The 21489-nt window shown below is 43.9% G+C and overlaps 1 protein-coding gene across 2 annotated transcripts in view; it reads right to left on the bottom strand.

Moving 5' to 3' along the window:
- The window catches only part of KHDRBS3 (KH RNA binding domain containing, signal transduction associated 3), a 176696-nt gene that overhangs the window by 127933 nt on the left and 27274 nt on the right, over window positions 1–21489 (bottom strand). Inside the window, exon 2 of one of the 2 annotated variants that reach the window (XM_073676802.1) lies at window positions 14286–14459. The exons of the other annotated variant lie outside the window; for it this stretch is intronic. Coding sequence (XP_073532903.1) covers window positions 14286–14459 — 174 coding nt within the window. The remainder of the gene's footprint in view (window positions 1–14285; window positions 14460–21489) is intronic. 2 annotated transcript variants of the gene reach the window in all.

Here is a 21489-nt window from a genome sequence, read left to right as displayed (position 1 = left end):
TATATATGTGACTGACATGTTTCTATCTATCTAATCTATGTGTGAGGCTCTATTCCTTCTTGTCTAAATTGTCGGGTACCGGTGTATGCCGCTGCTGAATTGCCGGCCGGCTTTTTTAAAGAAAGCGTCTCCTGAGCAGTTTGTCAGCTTTTGGACACCTTTGAAGGTGTTTTCTATGTGTTTCTATGTGTTTCTGTTTGCCTGCCATTGGTTTTAACGGTGTTCGACGGTGTTCTAAGGTGTTCGACGAACAGTTCGACGAACAGTTCGACGAACAGTTCCTCGAACATCCCGGTGTTCGACGAACCGAACTGAACCCGAACACTACGGGGGTGGCTCAACACTAATTATGACGCACTATGAACCATTGATCTATTTTTTAGGCCCCCATACACATTAGACGTATGTTGGCCAATCCCAACAATATCAACAGGTTCGGCTGACAGTCTAATGTGTATATGTGTAAGGGGATCCCCCTGACTCTCCTCCTACAGATGTTGTGGGAGATAAGGATCTGGCTAAACCAATTTCAGACTGCCAATTGTTTCGTTCTCTAAGAGAAGCTGCCACCTGAGATGTCTGTCTCTAATACATAAAACACAGGAGTGTTCGATATAAATAGCACTCTTAAGCCCGCATCTCACATAGCGAGATCGCTAGCGAGATCGCTGCGGAGTCACGGTTTTAGTGACGCAACAGCGAGCTCACCAGCGATGTCGCTATGTGAGACACTTTGCAGCGATCAGGCCCCTGCTGTGAGGTCGCTGATCACTGCAGAATGTCCTGGACCTTTTTTTTGGTCGTTGCCCTCCCGCTGGTCAGCACACATCACTGTGTGACCAGCGGGAGCAGCGATCAGGCTGGTAACCATGATAAACATCGGATTACTAGGGGCACATGCGCACCTAATAACCCGCTGTTTATCATGGTTATGAGCCTGCTAAAGTGAGCGGTAACCTCCCGCTCAGCGTAGCAGAGTGGTAACCATTATAAACAGCGGGTTACTTGGTGCGCATGTGCCCCTAGTAACCTAATGTTTACCATGGTTACCAGCCTGCTCCTGCTTCAGCAGGCTGGTAACCAGGAGCAGGACATCGTGGAAAGATTCTTTCCACGATGTCGCTGCTCCCCTGATCATTGGTGAGCCTGCCTGTTTGACAGCTCACCAGTAGAGATGAGCCTTGTTCTACTCGAACTGTTCGCCAATCTCAAATTCGAGCTGTTTTGGGCGGTGTTCGAGCCGTTCGGCGAACACGAACGATTTGAGAAAAATTCGGCTGTCCGAGGTTATGTTCGATAACTGTTCGTGCACCAAAATCATAACTGGATTTTTTCTCAGTAATGATGAAAATTAATGTTAATATGCAGTTTGAGTGTACAGCGGGGTGGGGGGAGGGGCAGGGGATGGATCTCTGCAGGAATAATGAAGATCTCCATTTTTTTTTCTCTTTCCCGCATTTACAGTGGGGAGGTGCAATCTGTCAGCCTATCAGCAGCGCACACACGGAGCGAAGTGCTTTTTTCACACAAGCAAGGGCATGTGTCATTGGCAGTGTATGTCACATGTCCTTGCCCTATAAGACCAAGCCATTTTCCCCGTCGCCACCATTTTCTCACTGCTGCAGCTGCGTGTTAGACGGCACCGCTGTTGCTGTGTGCGCTATACCTTGTTAATTTCAAGCCAATTTTCGCACAAATCTACAGATAGCTTGGGAGTAGGGAATAGTTGTGATTGCAGTCCTTTTAAGGACTAGGTTACAGCATTTCCTACGACTTTTATCAGGGAGGTCTGTGCTCTTAAATAGATAGGTTGTGGGAGTAAAGACTAATTGTAATTGCAGTCCTTTTCAGGACTAGGTTACATCAGTTCCTATCAGTTTTTGCCAGGCAGGTCTGTGCAAGTTTTTTTCACAGCATTTGGCTGAATCTAGCAAAGCTTATCCTTTTTGGCCTATTGCAGAGTGTGTTAGTCAGTGGAGTAGCCTATCTGTGTTGCAAGATATACCACCTGTGTATAGAATACCAATTTTTTTACTGCACCTAGTGAAGTAAAATCTTTTGGGCATAGCATCATTCTATTAGTCCATCTATACTGACCTCCATCAGGTTGCAAACTGAATATAATTTTTTGTCTGCATCTACCTCTGAAAAAATATTTGGGCTTCTAGCTGTGTGTGGGACTTGTTCTATTAGTCCATCTATACTGACCTCCATCAGGTTGCAAACTGAAAATAATTTTTTGTCTGCATCTAGCTCTGAAAAAATATTTGGCCTTCTAGCAGTGTGTGGGACTTTCTCTATTAGTCCTTCTATACTGACCTCCATCAGGTTGCAAACTGAATATATTTTTTTTCTGCATCTACCTCTGAAAAAATATTGGGCTTCTAGCTGTGTGTGGGACTTGTTCTATTAATCCATCTATACAGACCTCCATCAGGTTGCAAACTGAATATAATTTTTTTCTGCATCTACCTCTGAAAAAATATTTGGGCTTCTAGCTGTGTGTGGGACTTTCTCTATTAGTCCATCTATACTGACCTCCATCAGGTTGCAAACTGAATATATTTTTTTTCTGCATCTACCTCTGAAAAAATATTTGGGCTTCTAGCTGTGTTTGGGACTTGTTCTATTAGTCCATCTATACTGACCTCCATCAGGTTGCAAATTGAATATAATTTTTTTCTGCATCTAACCCAGCCAATAGTTTTGGCCTAATACCACAGTTTGGCCACTCAGCTCTGCTAGGTTCCCATCCATTGTTTTTTTGTGCAAACAACTCCAGAGTTGTGAATTAGTTAACCACCAAAATGAGTGGAAAAAGGCCTGCTGCTGGTGGAAAGGGGAATAGGCGTGTTGGGAAGGGGAAAAAAGGTTGTGTCCGTGGGGTAGGTGTTAAAGCAACAGTAACATCTGCAGAAGAAAGACCATCTTCCAGCCAAACTAAAATGTCTACTTCTTTTAGCGGACAATGTGATAAGATCCCTTTCTTACGGCCACGCCAATCGCTACAAATTCCAGATGAGGCACAAAAACAGCAGGTGCTTCAACGGATATCAAGTGCTCCTTTAAGTGGGCTCTCCTCCACATCAACTTCAACATCACAAATACTCCAGTCCTCAAAGGTGTCACCCCAATCGCACTTGCTTCCTCACAGCTCCCAAATCTCCAGCTGCCCGTCTGAGTATGAGGTAGAACAGATGGTTGAGTCTGCAGAGCTGTTTACTCATACTATAGCCTGGGAATCAGAGGTCGACTCCAGCGCTTCTGTGAATCCAGACGAGGAAATGATCTGCACTGATGCCCAGAATCTTTATGAATCGGATCCAGGACCAGACGCAGAAGGTTCTGACCATAATGTAGACCCTCATTCCAAAACTGTAACTCCTGTTGGTGGAGACAATGAGGAAGACGATGCTGAGACTCAAATACCTGATTGGAGCGACAACTTTAGTTTTTTGTCAGGGCAGGAACAGGTTGGCTCTGAGGACGACGGGTGTGATAACGCACAGGGTGATGATGATAAGGTTGGAGATCCCACTTACTGTCAACCCACAGTCAGCCAAGAGATGAGGTCAGCAGAGGAGGTGAAGGAAGATGCTAGTGACGACGAGGTCAGGTTGCGCCTTCCTGGACAGAGACGTAGTACTGGAAGCACGTCAACAACTGCATCCTCAAACACAACTCTGCCTCTCACCACAAGTCGTGGTGGCTCTTCAGGTCGCATGGGTGCTAAGCCTTGCATAGCCTGGGCATTTTTTCAGATCGATAAAGATGACCCAACTCGTGTTATCTGCAACATTTGTCAGCAAAAGCTAAGTAGAGGCCAAAAAATACATAGTTTGAGTACTTCATGCATGAACCGGCACATGGACATGAAGCACAAGTTTCAGTGGGAAGGTCAGTGTGCTACAATGCGGCCTAGCAGGCCGGGCCAACCACCGTCTGCCATATCTTGTGCATCCGCGGCCTCTTCATCCTCTGTGACTGGGGGGACAGCAGTCACCTGTTTTGGGGCGCAGACCTGCCACCTCTTTACCCGCAACAGCCAGCGTGATTGGCAGGTCATCATTTTCTTTGGAGGTGGTAACACCAGCTGGTGTTGAGCGCTGTCCGACATCGATAGCACCACCTTTGGATCAAGGCAACCTAACATGTCCGCCTGCATCTTCCTCACAGACCGGCAGTTTGCCGGGGACACCCTTATCAACCCCGTCTAAGCACAATAGCCAGCCCTCGGTCCCTCAGATGTGGACAAGTAAAAGACCATTTCCTCCTAGCCATGACAAAGCTAAGAGGTTGAATTTCACCATCTGCAAGCTCTTGGCTACAGAAATGCTGCCTTTCCGCCTGGTGGACACAGAGGATTTTCAAGACCTTATGTCCGTCGCAGTGCCCCAGTACCAGATGCCCAGTCGGCACTACTTCTCAAAGAAAGGTGTGCCTGCGCTCCACCAGCATGTCGCACACAACATCACCGCTTCTTTGAGAAATTCTGTGTGTGACAGGGTGCATTTCACCACAGACACTTGGACGAGTAGGCATGGACAGGGGCGTTACATGTCGCTGACTGGGCACTGGGTAACTATGGTGACAGCAGGACAAGGGGCTGCTGTCCAAGTCTTGCCTTCCCCACGAGTTGTGCGTCAATCCTCTTTATGTCAAAGTTCCTCCACTGCTTCTGCCTCCTCAACCTCCTCTCGGTCTTCTACCTGCACCCAAAGCCTGTCTGGTCATGCCACAAGCTTTCTAACTGCGCAGAAGGGATCCTGCACACCTCCTTACTATGCTGGCAGTAGGGCTCAACGTCATCAGGCGGTATTTACTTTGAAATGTCTGGGAAATGTGAGTCACACAGCTGAGGAGTTGTGGTCAGCTCTGGAGAACCAATTTCATGAATGGTTGTCTCCACTGGACCTGAAACCAGGGAAGGCCGTGTGTGACAATGCTGCAAACCTGGGTGCGGCCCTTCGCCGGGGCAATGTCACACACGTGCCTTGTATGGCTCACGTGTTGAACCTGGTTGTCCAGCAATTATTAGCCCACTATCCCAGACTAGATGGCCTTCTGCAGAGGGCACGGTCGCTGTGTGCTCACTTCCGCCGTTCGCATCCCGCAGCTCAGCGACTTACATCTCTACAGAAGTCGGTGGGCCTGCCACTTCACCGGCTAAAATGCGATGTGCCTACCCGGTGGAATTCAACTCTGCACATGTTGCAGCGACTGTGGCAGCACCGACAAGCCCTGGTGCAATACGTTCTGACGTATAGACTGGGCCAACGAGATCCGGAGGTGGGGCAAATAACGCTGGAGGAGTGGTCTCAGATCAGGGACCTATGCACCCTTCTGCACAGTTTTGAAATGGCGACGAAGATGTTTAGTGCTGACGATGCCATTATCAGCATGACTATTCCGGTGATTTACATGCTGGAGCACATGTTAAACAGAATTCGGAGTCAGGTGGTGGCACAAGAGGAGGTGGAGGAAGTAGAGGAGGAGGAGTTGTATGCGGAAGGGCTAACATCTGCAAGGTCCAGACGGTCGGCAGCACCAAGGCGGCAGGCATGTGAGGGTGGGGGAGATGGTTTTACCAGGGCGCATGGTAGCAGCCAAACTAGTGAGGAAGGTGCAGGAGCCCAGGAAGAAGTGGAGGACGAACTGATGGAAGACTCATCAGATGAGGGAGACCTTGATCACATTTCTGTTGTGCGAGGTTGGGGGGAGAGGACAGAGGAAGGAAGCATGATTGTTACCTCGCCACCAACACAACAGGGACTTGGTGCTCCTGGATGCGCAACACACATGAGTGCCTTCTTGCTGCACTACCTGCAACATGACCCTCGAATTGTGAGAATTAGAAATAATCCTGACTACTGGGTTGCCACACTGTTAGATCCCCGGTACAAAAGTAAATTTGCAGAAATTATTCCTGCCATAGAAAGGGATGCACGCATGCAGGAGTATCAGCAGAGACTGTTGCAGAATCTTACATGTGCTTTTCCACAAAATACCAGTGGTGCACGTAGTGAATCTCACAGTTCCAACTTGCCAACCGTGGGACCGTCAAGTGTTCAGCACTCAAACCGTAACAGAACCACAGTATCTGCTGGTAACATCAATTTTGCGGAATCATTTCACCACTTTTTTAGCCCATCCTTTGCAAGGCCACAGGAGACAAGAAGTCTGACACATAGTCAACGCCTAGAGACGATGGTACAGGAGTATCTCCAAGTAAACATTGAAGCCATGACTGTCACTGGACCCTTGCTCTTTTTGGGCTTCCAATCTGGATAAATGGCTGGAGCTAGCCACTTACGTTCTGTCTGAACGCGTGTTCAGCGCTGCTGGTGGTGTGCTGACAGATAAGCGCACGCGGCTCTCCACTGATAATGTAGACAGACTCACGTTCATAAATATGAACAAATCATGGATCCGAAACGACTTTTCTACCCCTGTGTCATCCTGGGGAGAGTAAAAGCTTGATGATTGGTTAAAATCACCCTACCAACTGTTTTAAGCTTTCAAATTACTAATCATGTTTATCTGTATCTTGGCTGGAAAATAATTTGGGCTTTGTGGCAGTGTGCAGCACTGATCCTATTAGCACATCTATACTAAGCTCCACCAGATTTAAAATTAATAATAATTTTTAGCTGCATCTAGCCCGGAAAATAATTTTGGGGCTCCGAGATGCGCAAGACACATAAGTGCCTTCTTGCTGCACTACCTGCAACATGACCCTCATATTGTCATTATTCGAAGTAATCATGACAACTGGGTTGCCACACTCTTATATCCCCCAAACTTTTCGATCAACCTTTTCATTTTAATAAAGACCAAAAAATGGTCATTTTTGAAATTATAAGCATTAGCAGGTTATTAGAAACTGAAATCAAACAGTTTTCAACACAAAACTTTATTCTAGGTGATGTTACATTTTCACATAGGACCCCTTGTTCGAAAGGAGCTTCTGAACTCTCTTGTCCATTGAATTTGTCAGGTTTTGGATGGTTTCTGCTTCAATTGTTTTGCATGAGGACAGAATACCCTCCCAGAGCTGTTGCTTAGATGTGAACTGCCTCCCGCCATCATAGACACTCCTTTTGATGATACTCCAGAGGTTCTGAATGGGGTAGAGGTCAGGGGAGCATGGGGGTCACACCTTAAGTTTGTCCCCTTTTATGCCCATATCAGCCAGAGATGCAGATGTTTTATGTGCAGCATGAGATGGTGCATTATCATGCAAAAAAATGATCTTGCTGTGAAATACATGGTTCTTCTTCTTGAACCATGGCAGGAAGTGGTGTTTGAGAAAATCCACATACATTATGGAGTTCATCTTTAGCGCCTTCAGGGATCCTAAAGGGGCCGACAATCTCTCTCCCAATGATTCCAGCCCAAAACATTACTCCACCTCCTCCTTGTTGGCGCTGTAGCCGTGTTTGCGTGGGGTGTCCATCAACCAGCCATCCTCCACTCCATCCATCTGGACCATCGAGCGCTGCATGGCACTCATCCGTGAACAAAACAGTTTTGAAATCAGTCTTCATGTAATGTTTGGCCCACTGGAGCCGTTTCTGCTTGTGTGAAGTGGATAGAGGAGGTCGACAGGATGGCATATGCACAGCTGCAAACCTCTGAAGGACCCTGCATCTTGTTGTTCGGGGGACGTTGGAGGCACCAGCAGCTTCAAAAACTTGTCTGCTGCTATGACAAGGCTTTTTTGCCGCTGCTCTTTTAACCTGACGTAATTGCCTGTAGGAAAGAGTCCTCAATTTGCCCTTATCAGCACGCACACGTGTGTACTGTGAATCAGCTACATACTTCTTGATTGCCAAGACACTTCATCCTGATCATCGCACAATGTTGATTGTAGTCATGCCTTGACCTAAACACTCCACAATTTGTTGCTTCTCAGCAGCCGACACATCCTTTTTCTTTCCCATTTTGGCAGAAAATGTAGGCTGCTTAATAATGTGAGAGAGCCTTCTTAAGTAGTCTTGCCTTTCATTGGACACACCTGCCAAACTAATTAGCACAGGTGTCTGCAATTGCTTACAGTGATATAAAGAGCCCTGACACACATCACCATCAATGAGTTTAACTGACAAACAAACAAATTCTTCCCTTATCACTCCTAAACACTTTTTGCATAATAATTTGGAACACAGTATACATGTGCTTTTCCACAAAACACCAGTGGTTCACGTAGTGAATCTTACAGTTCTAACTTGCCAACCGTGGTCTGTATGGAGTTGTTCAATAAAGGGCCCAAAATTAAGATAACATAGATGGGAGAGGTCTCTATGAATAGGAATTCCTAAGTATTTGATACCCTGTGAGGGCCAGGCAAAGGGAAAGTTGGACTGGATGGAATCCTATATGGATTTGGGGAGGGAGACATCGAGGGCCTCAGACTTCGCTGCATTGATTTTAAAATTTGACCATGTAACAAAGTGATCTATTTCAGCCATAACAGCATGGATGGATATATGTGATTGAGTGATATATACTAGGACATCATCAGCAAATAGAGAGCACTTGTACTCGGTGCCTCCCACCTCAATCCACCTAATATTGGGGTTATGGCGAATTGATGAGAGCAGGTGCTCCGTCACTAGGATGTATAAGAGAGGGGACAGAGGACATCCCTGCCTTGTCCCATTGGTGATTGTGAAAGGTAATGAAAATGTTCTGATGCACCCCCTGGGCCTTGGGACACCCGGAGCCGGACCCTTTTTGGTGGATGCTGGTGGTTGTAGTCTTCGGGGCGGCGACCCGGTTCCGTGGCTCAGGGTGGTCAAACCAGTGGCGGAACTATTTATGTGGTTTTGATGTTTAAATGTCCGACTACGCCACCCGTGGATTGCGGTCAGAGTGAACCGCCGCTGCAGGGCAGACCGCTGAGGCTGGTGTTGTGGGTGCAGCAGAGCGTAGTATAACTCCCCACGGGAGGAGTATAGCCTCAGGGCAGTGTATGCGGAGGATGGGGTTGATGGTGCAGGGCAGCAGCAGTAACGACACGGAGTCATTGATGCAGTCCAGGGCCTTTACTCACAGTTCTTATTATCCAGACCACGTCTGCAGGTAACGGCTGCCCACGTCGTTCTGTGCTCACCAGGTGAGGGGCTCAGACAACTCCCAGATAACTTTGGAGCGCTTCACAGGACCCCCTTTGTGTGTCCTTTGTCTGGCCTTTCTTACCAACCCTTCTGTCCGGCTGCCTCGGGCCTCCTCTTGGTAAACTTGGCGCCAGTTTCCCTGACCCTATGTGCTGCCCTCCTAGCGGGTGTAGCGAGGGGCTGCGCCACATAAAATGTCACAGCCTCCGGTTTCTAGCTGAGGGTCGTTTCCTGCCTCCACTAGTTTCGGGGACCGGTCTCCCCCTTTGGCCTGACCCCTCCATGCAGGTGGATTCGGGCGTGCGGTGGCGACTCGCCCGTCCGCACCCCTGGGATCCCTTCGTTCCTGGAGCCTTCTCCGCTCCTCTTCCTTCTCCCTCTTCCAGGCCTGGGCCTCTGTTACTAGGCCCGCCTCCGGAGCAGAGCTCATGCAGAGCCCCTGCTCCCTGCCACTTCTGCTCAGACTTCTCTGCACTGAACTAAGATGGTGCCCACCTTTTATACTCCCTTCTCAATGCACCCAGGAACTGCTTCCTCCCTGCTCCTGCACTACAGGGTTCCCCTTCCTCAGTGTTCCCTCCCCCCACTCCAGCCAGGGACAGGGACTATCGTGCCCATCTCAGGGGCATATTGGTCACCCTGCCCCATGGCAATGTGGTGTAATGCATGCAGGTGTCGGGTCCTGATCCACACTCCATCCTTACCTGAGAGTGAGATATCACACCTCTGGGTGAGGTGCAATACCTCTGTAGCAACCGAGCCCTCAGGGTGCTACAGTTCCATTTATCTTCAGCCTAGGTGACGTATTGCGATACAGGGCCGTGATTTTGGCTATAAAAGGGTCCCCTAGACCCCTACCCCAAGCTTTTTAAGAGAATCATATATGGCGTGCCAGGAGACTCTATGGAATGCTTTCTCAGCATCCAACGAGAGTATCTAATTACAAATTTTTAACTGCATCTAGCCCAGGAAATACTTTGTGCCTAGTAGCGGTGTCTGCTAGTCAGCGGATTATCCCGGCTGTTAAGCAAGCTACACCACCTGTAGTTTGGACACTTCATTTTTTCAAAGGAAATGCTTCGGGACCACGGGATACTCAGTGAAGAGCATCAGGAGGCACCCCAAGGCATAGGGGCTGGGACTGGCAGTAGGATGCCTTGCGGTGGACAGCCGAGCTCGATCCTTATAAAAGCTTTTTAACTGCAGCAGCTTTAGTGGACGCTACTGGAGCTGGAATTACTTGGCTGCTGGCATGAGACTTGCCCTCCAATAGATCCTTGTAAATGGATTTAAAGTGTATTCATTCAAATTAGAGAGACAATTTAAATTAAAAAGCTTAGAGCTGCCTCCACCACAGGGGGGCTCACTCGACCCACCAGCGGACAGGCACCAGTATTGGGAGAGGGGGGCTGGCTGTCAGGGTTCACCGCGGCTCTGGCACAAACCCGGCGACACGGAGGTGGCACGGGCAGGAGCGGACTGAACGTGTCGGCTTCTCACTTTTTGGATTTTAGAAGGGCATGACATGCCTATATCTGTGTCTCCCCCTCCTTTTACTCCTCCACCTCTTTTCTTTTCTCATGACTATATGTACTTGTCACTTTTCCATGTGTTAGTTGTGTCTTCTGAGCAGTTTGTCAGCTTTTGGACACCTTTGAAGGTGTTTTCTATGTGTTTCTATATGTTTTTGTTTGCCTGCCATTGGTTTTAACGGTGTTCGAAGGTGTTCAACGAACAGTTCGACGAACACACGGGTATTCGACGAACCGAACCGAACTCGAACACTACGGGAGTGGCTCAACACTACTCACCAGCGACCACATAGTGACGCAGCAACGATCCCTGACAGGTCGTATCGTTGTCGGGATCGCTGCAGCGTCACTAAGTGTGACGGGGCCTCTACGTATGGCAGGGTCAGATAAGATAGTTGTGGGCAGCACAGATCACTGAACATTTGGCCAGCAGCTATCTAACAAGTATGGGGGCTTTAAATTAGGCATTTTAACCAGTGATGTGGTCATACTCTCTTTACTTAAATCATCGCTTTGATCCTGCATTTTTAAACTCTATATACAGTACAGACCAAAAGTTTGGACAAACCTTCTCATTTAAAGATTTTTCTGTATTTTCATGACTATGAAAATTGTACATTCACACTGAAGGCATCAAAACTATGAATTAACACATGTGGAATTATATACTTAACAAAAAAGTGTGAAACAACTGAAAATATGTCTTATATTCTAGGTTCTTCAAAGTAGCCACCTTTTGCTTTGATGACTGCTTTGCACACTCTTGGCATTCTCTTGATGAGCTTCAAGAGGTAGTCACCGGAAATGGTCTTCAACAATCTTGAAGGAGTTCCCAGAGATGCTTAGCACTTGTTGGCCTTTTTGCCTTCACTCTGTGGTCCAGCTCACCCCAAACCATCTCGATTGGAATCAGGTCTGGTGACCGTGGAGGCCAGGTCATCTGGCGTAGCACCCCATCACTCTGCTTCTTGGTCAAATAGCCCTTACACAGCCTGGAGGTGTGTTTGGGGTCATTGTCCTGTTGAAAAATAAATGATGGTCCAGCTAAACGCAAGCCGGATGGAATAGCATGCCGCTGCAAGAGGCCATGCTGGTTCAGTATGCCTTTAATTTTGAATAAATCCCGAACAGTGTCACCAGCAAAGCACCCCCACACCATCACACCTCCTCCTCCATGCTTCACGGTGGGAACCAGGCATGTAAAGTCCATCCAATCACCTTTTCTGCATCGCACAAAGACACGGTTATTGGAACCAAAGATCTCAAATTTGGACTTATCAGACCAAAGCACAGATTTCCACTGGTCTAATGTCCATTCCTTGTGTTCTTTAGCCCAAATAAGTCTCTTCTGCTTGTTGCCTGTCCTTAGCAGTGGTTTCCCAGCAGCTATTTTATCATGAAGGCCTGCTGCACAAAGTCTCCTCTTAACAGTTGTTGATGAGATGTGTCTGCTGCTAGAACTCTGTGTGGAATTGACCTGGTCTCTAATCTGAGCTGCTGTGAACCTGCGATTTCTGAGGCTGGTGACTCAGATAAACTTATCCTCAGAAGCAGAGGTGACTCTTGGTCTTCCTTTCCTGGGGCGGTCCTCATGTGAGCCAGTTTCTTTGTAGCGCTTGATGGTTTTTGCAACTGCACTTGGGGACACTTTCAAAGTTTGCCCAATTTTTCGCACTGGCTGACCTTCATTTCTTAAAGTAATGATGGCCACTCGTTTTTCTTTACTTAGAATTTGCATTATGGCAAGAAAAAAGCAGCTAACAGTCTATTCAGTAGGACTATCAGCTGTGTATCCACCAGACTTCTGCACAACACAACTGATGGTCCCAACCCCATTTATAAGGAAAGAAATCCCACTTATTAAACCTGACAGGGCACACCTGTGAAGTGAAAACCATTTCCGGTGACTACCTCTTGAAGCTCAACAAGAGAATGCCAAGAGTGTGCAAAGCAGTCCCCAAACCAAAATGTGGCTACTTTGAAGAACCTAGAGTATAAGACATATTTTCAGTTTCACACTTTTTTGTTAAGTATATAATTCCACATGTGTTAATTCATAGTTTTGATGCCTTCAGTGTGAATGTACAATTTTCATAGTCATGAAAATACAGAAAAATCTTTAAATGAGAAGGTGTGTCCAAACTTTTGGTCTGTACTGTAGTTCTTGTACCTCTGTGTCTACTGTGGATGTAATATTATTCATGTTACATACAAGTATGATATCCGATAACCTAAGTGATAACATGTGCTAATAAAAGCAGAAATCTGGCTTGGTACATCACACAAGACTGTGCTGTATTGAGTTCCTCAAGATCTAAAAATATGTTTTAATATTTAGCGTTCATAAGGCATAAAGGAGAAATATATATTGTAATATTTATTTAAATTCATTCTCCTTTATGCCTTATGAACGCCAAATATTAAAACATATTTTTAGATCTTGAGGAACACAATACAGCACAGTCTTGTGTGGTGTACTAAGCAAGATTTCTGCTTTTATTAGCACATGTAGGCACTTAAGTAGTGTCACAGACAAAGAAAAGTTCCTTCCGAAATATGTAGCCAGTAGGAACTTTAGGGACTGAGTAAACAAATAAAAAGGGTAAAAGTTCCCCATCCAGCAGTGTTACTTGATCACCATGACAAAAGGAGTTACAAGACAAGATGAAAAATACAGACAAGATGAAGTCTGTTCTCTCACAAAATGTATAATTGCATATGCACACAAAATCACTGAAAAATTGCCTAACAGAAAAAAAAAAAAAAAGAGACCCAAGGTCACTGCCCAAGGTACGGCAAACAAGACCACCAAAAACAGTCTACTAAATGACTATTGTCTAATGACAAGTTCTTGATACATAAAACAAGACTTCAAAAACCAAAACTAACTATATATATAGTAAACTGTTTGGGGATGTCTTGTTTGCCGTACCATCGGCAGAAACCTTGGGTTTCTTGTTTTGTCATTAGGCAATACCCATTGTTGCCCAGTTTTTTCCCCCAAGTTTTGCAATAAAGCATATCTTTTCTAATCTTTTGTTGTATGACCTACAATGTGTTTATCATTAATTTTCTCTTGTAAAGAGTCTTTTAGTGGACATGTAATAACTAAGTAATTACTATGGGTTCCCTGGGACACCAGGTAGGTTTAGTAAAGAGTCCAGTAGAGATGTGTAAGAAAACGTAACAATCGATTCCTTGAAGCACATAATGGTTTGGGAAGATGAACAGTGGATGTGTCTAAAGAATAATTACTATGTGTTTCTTGGGACACATGATAAACCTGATAAGGAAAATGGTCATGACTAACTAGACAACTCTATTGGGTCTTCAAGAACACATAATGGGTAAGAAAGAAACTGGAAAGCCATAAGTCACAAATATGTTGATCATAGTTAAAACTTTTCGTGAGAAACCAAAATGTAAACATGCATCGCCTACGGAAATTCTACAAGATACCTTAAGACAAACAGTATAAAAGTTTCAAACAAGAAGTTAAAGAATATACAGTATCATTCCGAATGTAACACATTTCAGAAGGAAGCGACATCTTGCCACCAAGTGTTGTGAATCTGACGGTCCTTGCATACAATAAGAAGGTGTTAATAACGTGTGCTGTATGTTAGCGGGTCACCTGTGATGGAATCCAGCAGTGTTAGTATCATTTTCGCTGCATGCTTGATTAAAGGAGGCTGCTGGGTCTCAGAAGTATCTTGAGCTCTGTCAAGTGTGCCTGATTTGAGACCTTCCTCGGGATGCGAGTCAGTCTTGCTTGGAGGAACAGGAGCATATGAAGGTTTCAGTTGATCTGTGACATAATAAAGGCCACGTTTCAGTAAGTCACACAATGTCACCTTTCAACAGGCCTCAATTTCCAGTCCTGTCTGGATTGAACGTTAAAATGAAGACAAAATTCCTTTTAATGCATCACGTAAAGATTTCCCGTGACATATCATAGTGTCACGGAGGACACAAATCTTTATATATTTTATTATTCACAGAATGCTTTTTTTATTCTTTATAGCTGAATATTATTTTCATCTTTCTTTCTAAGCTAGATAGGTTTCCTTTTTTTTTTTTTTTTAACAAATATATATTTTCAATTTATTTTTATTTATTTTTTTACAGCTAGAACATTTTTTTTCTATTGACCCAAAATAAAAATTAAAAAAAAGTCTAGTTTAGGTGAATAAAAGAAAAAAAAAACATTTCATCTTTAAAGGGGTTGTCCACTACTAGGACAACCCCTTGTTATGTCAATTGAGCACTGCAGCCAATCAGTTATTTTGACTGCTTTAATTTAAAGTAAGTTTTTACCAGATTTTTGCTGCCCATCTGAGAGCGGCAGATACCCCGATTCCAGAGATTCATCACTTCCTGGGCTACTTGATGCAGTTTTTATAAAATCACTATTTTCTCTGCTGCAAATCTGGCAGTTCTCAGAAGGCTGAGCTGTGCATAACCCCGCCCACAACACTGATTGGCAGATTTGTGTGAACGCTGTACATAGGCAGAAAGTTGCCAATGAGTGGTGGGGGCGGAGTTATACAGAGGTCATGAATACGGGGGACTACATGGCAGAAGGTTTACTAGTCCTCTAGTAATAATCTCCTGCTGATAAAACTGATTTTATAAAAAAAATGCAACAACAAAACAGAAAGTAACACATTACTGAAATCAAAGTCTCTGCCCCTACATTATGCGGCTCTCAGGTTAGGTGGCAAAAATCTGGCAACAGATTCTCTTTAATATTGATAAACATCTGCCGATCAGAGACCACTGATTGGCTGCAGCGCTCAAGTGACATAATGTCACACAAGTGCTGGGAGATCCGGAACCAACATCGACAAAGGCATTTTCTGTGGTAAATGAGTAAAATACTTTATTTTAAATACGGGGATTTGGGCATTTAAGAAAAGGTTATTCCAAGTAGTAAATAGTCTTTTTAAAGCTAAAATTTTTTTTTTTTTTACTATTTATGAAAGATAAATAAATAGTAAAAAGACATAATTAAGAAAATCCCAACCCCCCCCAAAAAAAAAAAAAAAAAAATCACATTTTAGTTTTGAATACAGACGTTTTTCTTTTTTTGTTCCTTTTGCATTTAAGGCTTATACATTTCATTTACAGCTAGAAAATATTTCATTTTATTTACTGTCTAGATTTATTTTCTAACGTTTTAGCTACAGCTAGACATCCTCCCGTTTTTTGAAATTTTTCCTTCTATTTAGACACTTTTTTAGAAAAAAAATATAAGAAAAATAATAAAACCTTAAAGGGATAAAAGGGAATACAAATTATAATGCATTATTCTATAAATCTCACCGGGTTTGTCTATAAATTATTGAATTATTGCTTCTCTCATGTAATACAGTATTCCCTACATATAGATCCCACAACACTATCCTTTGGAGTAATTTAGCTTGTCAGGTTTCACACACACATGGAATACATAAAATATATACTGTAAGATACACAAATGCATTCACTCCTACACAGCTAAAGATTTGCAACCGAAGTAACGGAAATTATTGTGTTACAAGATCTTAAAGGTGTGAAAAGAAATCTGCAAAATGAAAGATTATATTAGATGCATTTATTGGTTAAAGACCAATGGATTTAAGTCTAGGGGTCATCCCATTTGGTCCATGGAATATGCCATAAATGTATAATAGACTGGGGTACAAATGGAGCTTTTTACATTTCGCTGTCAGTGGAATAGTAGACTCTCGCCATTCATTTGTATGAAGATTTTGAAAAATTGTGTTGCAATTTTTAGAACTCCCATGCAAGTAAATAGAGGGAGCCTCGAATTTGTGCCAACCTTTCCATTCCCAGACTGCACACATTACATGAAGCGGTTGTCCACTACTTTAGAATTGATGGCCTATCCTCAGGATAGGTCATCAATGTCTGATCAGTAGGGGTCGACACCCTGATCCCCCGCCAATCAGCTGCTGTTGGTGTTGGCGGACGCCGGCCGGAAGTGCTCACTTGCGGAACTGGCCATCTTCTGACAGTGGCCAAGTCTGGGTACTGCACATCCACCTCCTATTCAATAGGAGGTGTATATGTAGTACCCTGAAGTGGCCACTATCAGAAGATGGCCAGCTCCACAAGTGAGCACTTCCGGCCGGCGTCCGCCAACACAGACAGCAGCTGATCGGTGGTGGGAGCAGGGTGTCGATCCTGACCGATCAGACATTGATGACCTATCCTAAGGATAGATCAATACTAAAGTAGTGGACAATCTCTTTAAGGACCATTGTGTGCAGTCTGGGAAAGGAAAGGTTGGCACAAATTCAAGGCTCCCTCTATTTACTTGCATGGGAGTTCCAAAAATTGCAACACAACTTTTCAAAACCATCAACTGCTTTAATGTCAATTACATTTTTGGCATTCGCTGGGGACAAATTTGACAAAACTTTTTGATTAAAGCCAAAATATATTATTTCACATTCAATTTTTTAATCTTAACTTCTTTAAAAGAAAAAAAAAGAAAAAAAAAAACCCTAAGCGCATTCCTCTCCAACCATATCTCCTCTCTAATCACAGACTTCCTCCAGATAGAGGACTACAGTACCACATGTTCAGTCTGATACACATTTTTACAGCTCCTATTAGAGTCAAGATTTTGTCTGCAAAAAACATAAACATCTAGAATTTAATTCTATGACTGTATAAAAGAAATCAAAAAGTATTTCTATACCAAAAATACATTATCAGAATGCCAAAATATGGTAAAACTACTATGAAATATCGCAAAATATTGAGTAGCTCAATAGCTGAATATATACGGTAACTGTCGTGATTAGGTTAGGCTGATTTTACACGATTTGGCAAGGGAAAAGTAATTAATCTAATATTTGCACAGTTATTACTATAAAACCTAAGATAGAAACAAAGATGAACATATATCCTGCTATAAGTAATAAGCAGTAGCGCATATGAATAACATAGCGTAAAAGCCATCCCACCATAACAAGGTGCACCCAGTCGGGACAATCGCATCCTGACTTGGTTCACCTTGGCACTGGTGGGATGGCTTTAATGATTTTTTTTATCAAAATTAGTACCCTATGTTATGCACATTTATATTGCAGGGTATATGTTCATTTTGTTTCTATCCTAGGTTCTGTCTGTTCAATGGCCACAGTGTGGTCATGTTCCTATACGTTGCATGTATACCAACTTATACTCCAGTTCATTTCTTTTGGTTTTGCTATAGTTTTTGCTATGGTAGCTGTGAAGACCCGGGGTCTTCCGTGGGTGTAACACTACTCAGACAACACAGAGTGAGGGTAAAACAGCGTGGCAATCGCTTTATGGTTCAATAAAGTGGACAATAAACACATAGAACAGTCCCAGCAAATACCCAAGATGGGACAACATTACACAGTCTCACCCTTCCTTCTCTGTTCACCTGAGATAAAACAGCTGCGACTTTGGCGACTTCCAGGGCAGACTTTCTGTTAGAACTCTCCTGTTAGTTTTTCTATCTTGTGTTTTGCAGTCACGTGACCATCTGCCTATATATTCCAGCTCCGCCCTTCTGGCTTTGCTGGACTTCAGTGTTTGACTGTCTTGCTAGCCTGGTGCCTATCTCTGTCAGTTCGCTTGGTCCTCTGGGACCTCTAGTACTTTTTGTCAGTTTGTCTTTTGTGTTCTGCATCAACTTCTGTTTAGGAGGTGTCCCTATTTTGTCCCAGTCCTTAGTACTTTTAGGGACCCCTCCCTTAATTCTATAAGTCTTCGTTCAGACTAGCCGAGGACGAAGGTGGGTCTGTTCACTAGGAACAGGTAGCCCGCTACATTGTAGGGATTCAGCTTAGTCTTACTGTAGGGACAGCTTTCCCCCATCTTTCCTTAGTTCTTGTTGCAGATCATAACACTTTCTCAACCAGTAGCCCTCCTCTTTGGCATGCCCCCACAGAGAGGAGGTAGCGGCAAGCTTAGAAAGCTAGCAGTCCATGGAGGTACAAGGCCAGGAGACCCAAGGGTCCAACCCTGGCCTCTCCAAGAGTTTCCATGGGGCCAGATGACCAGCGGGTCCCTCCTAGCAACCCCAAAACATATCCATGGGGCCAGGTGATTTCTTTATCCTCACCTGGACTCCCCAAAATGTATCCATGTCTCTGATGGTTAAATGGAGCAGATCCAAATCTTTCCAGTCAGGGCTGTGTACCCTTAGACTAGAATCATGCAGAATACAAATCTGTCTCTTTGGATGCCATGTAATCCATCTACTTTCCTGAAGGATGTCTCATACTCCTTTTAAGGTCTATCTGATGTTCCTTGATTCTCTGTCCCAAGTCTCATTCTGTCTCCAGCATTACAGACATCCCTGTTTATATTTACATCTGTGTGAGGTCATCAGACACAGGTTTGAGATAATCTATTTACATAGTTGGTATCACAGGGGCTCTTGTAAATACACATCATTGTTTCAGAGTCAAAGAGCAGATAACATTCAGGGTTATACAAATAGTCTGTTAATCAACTAAAGAAGAACACAGATTAAAGAGTCAACATAAAAATAAAGGTATGCTGCTCTAGCCATCAGAAAGTGTGTCTGGCATAATTAAGACTTCTCTGTATCGTCACAGTCGCATTTTTAGGTAATAAATTATCAGGCAGAATGTGTCCAGGCCGTCCAGTAGTGCAGTGCACTCGGTAATAACTGAGTGTCCGCATGGCCTTGCATATTCTGCTGTTATAACTTGTGCTCTGCCATTAGAGATGAGCGACGAACAATTAGAATTTAATTGTACTCGAATATAATTGGTTTGTTTATTACAAAAAGCTGCATTCGCCAAAATGCAAATTTTTTTGTAATTTGCTTTTGTGCAGATTCAGCAAAATGGTGGCCGGCTTGCTTAATCGTAAAGGCCATCGGAAGACCCTCTGCTCCTCACAGTCACCCATCCGATCCTCATCGCATCTTCTTATCAACTCCAAGAGAGCTGAACCCCTGCTCCTCTTTACATTAAGAAAACCTTCCGGCTCCGATGAGGTCCGAGATGATTCCGCACATCGGTCTTGTAATGTTGCAATCTTACATGTGCAGAAACGGAATTAATATGTGACAAGGATCGGACATGTGAAGGTGAGGAGCAGAGGAGCTAGAGAAGTGAGCGGTTAGGTGAGTATAAAGTATTTTTTTACTTCATTTTTTAAATCTTAAATTGTAATATAGTTTGGAGTCTGGAGGAGACCCCAGACCATAACAAGTGGCATTAAATGGACAGAGATTAACTGCTCTACAAATTGAATTTCTTGGGAAAATCTGTCAGGAGTATTCCAATTTTTCCTGATCTGCTCATCCCTATCCACCAAATAATTCTCCCAGCTCCTCAATGCAGTGGGCGCAAGATTGCTGACTGCCCTGTAAGGCAGCATGCACGTCACCGGCATAGTTTGATGCTCCTCCTGAGCCTTTTCGAAAGTCTTACATCTGCATCAGAATTTCTTCAGCAGTTCACTCAACCAATAATTTAGAACCAGTTAGAGATGAGTGAATCAACCCGAGGCCAAAATTTAGGAAGTTTGTGGAACCCAGAAAATTTGAATAATTTGCCATTTGTTTTCCGTGAATTGTCAATGAAATGCGCGCTGCCATTTTACATAAAGCATAAGATTGCATCAGCTAGAGAAAGCTCAAGCATGGGTTTTCACATAATGTTGTGCAGTTGTCATATCACTTGGTACAACACAACCAATCAGGAGGGGCTATCACAGCCTGTATAAAAGCAGAGGCAGGAAATGCAGCAGATATCTTAGGGTGAACTGGAATAGTGGCAAGATGTCACAGCTCCTGTTTAGCAATAGAGAGCCATAAAATACTGAATGTGTCACTGTGTGACAGCACAGAATGCTGTCACAGAATGCAGAATGCTGTCACTGACAGCACAGCACTGAAGAACGCTTACCATTTATTTATGTGTTGAGGTCACTTTGACATTGCAAATGTTGTGTTTGCATTAAAAAGCTTGTAAAGAGTTCAATAGAGTCCTCAGAGACCTCAGAGTGCTACACACATCTTTTCCAGGCAATTAAAAGCTTTGCAGTACTTGTGATTTACTGCGGACCAAAATTTGGGAGAAAAAAAAAAATGCTGTTAAGCCGATGAATTTGGATTTCAAAAGATTCATGTCTAGAACTAACTATTCTGTATCTGAAAAACCATATATTCATAAGGTACATTGTGAAAGGCCACTCTTAACCAAAGTAAGGTCTCAAAAATTGGAAAAGTGGAAATTTGTGCCACTCCATAGAACTAATGAATATGCTACCACGAAAAACAGGAGTTTTTGGCAAGGATTTATAGAAAAATATTTTATTAAACACTTAGGACACAATACATACAACAAGGAACAACCCGGCATCAAAAATTGGGCTGCATATATAAATACATTAAGATTGGTAATTATGAAGAGTGAAAATCACAATGGAGAAAGGTGCCACAGTACTTATTCCCAAGTGGGATAGTTGTCTAAGTGCTGCCTGTGACAGTAAAAATCCATAAATACATTCAATCTTTGTACAGAGTAATATAATAGTCGCATCAGCACATTAACCCCTAGAAACTTTAATTAGGTCATGGTATTGCACTCTTACCCATTGCTAAGATAGCAGCCCAACAGAAAAAATCCCCAACGCGTGTTTCGCGTAGTGTATTAAACAGCTTCCTCGGGGGGAATGCAAAAAAGGACCTTCAATGCAAGTTTAAGTGTGTTCAGGACCTGCGGTCACATGGTCGCGATGGACCAATCACATCATCATCCCATCGCGACCATGTGACCACCGGTCCTGAACACACTTAAACTTGCATGGAATGC

This window comes from Phyllobates terribilis, unplaced genomic scaffold, assembly GCF_046119375.1.
Source record: "Phyllobates terribilis strain yellow unplaced genomic scaffold, ASM4611937v1 Scaffold_4__5_contigs__length_816908805, whole genome shotgun sequence".
Lineage (NCBI taxonomy): Eukaryota > Metazoa > Chordata > Amphibia > Anura > Dendrobatidae > Phyllobates > Phyllobates terribilis.
The sequence above is the reverse complement of the archived record's forward strand: the minus strand, read 5'-3'. Positions and strand labels throughout refer to the sequence as shown.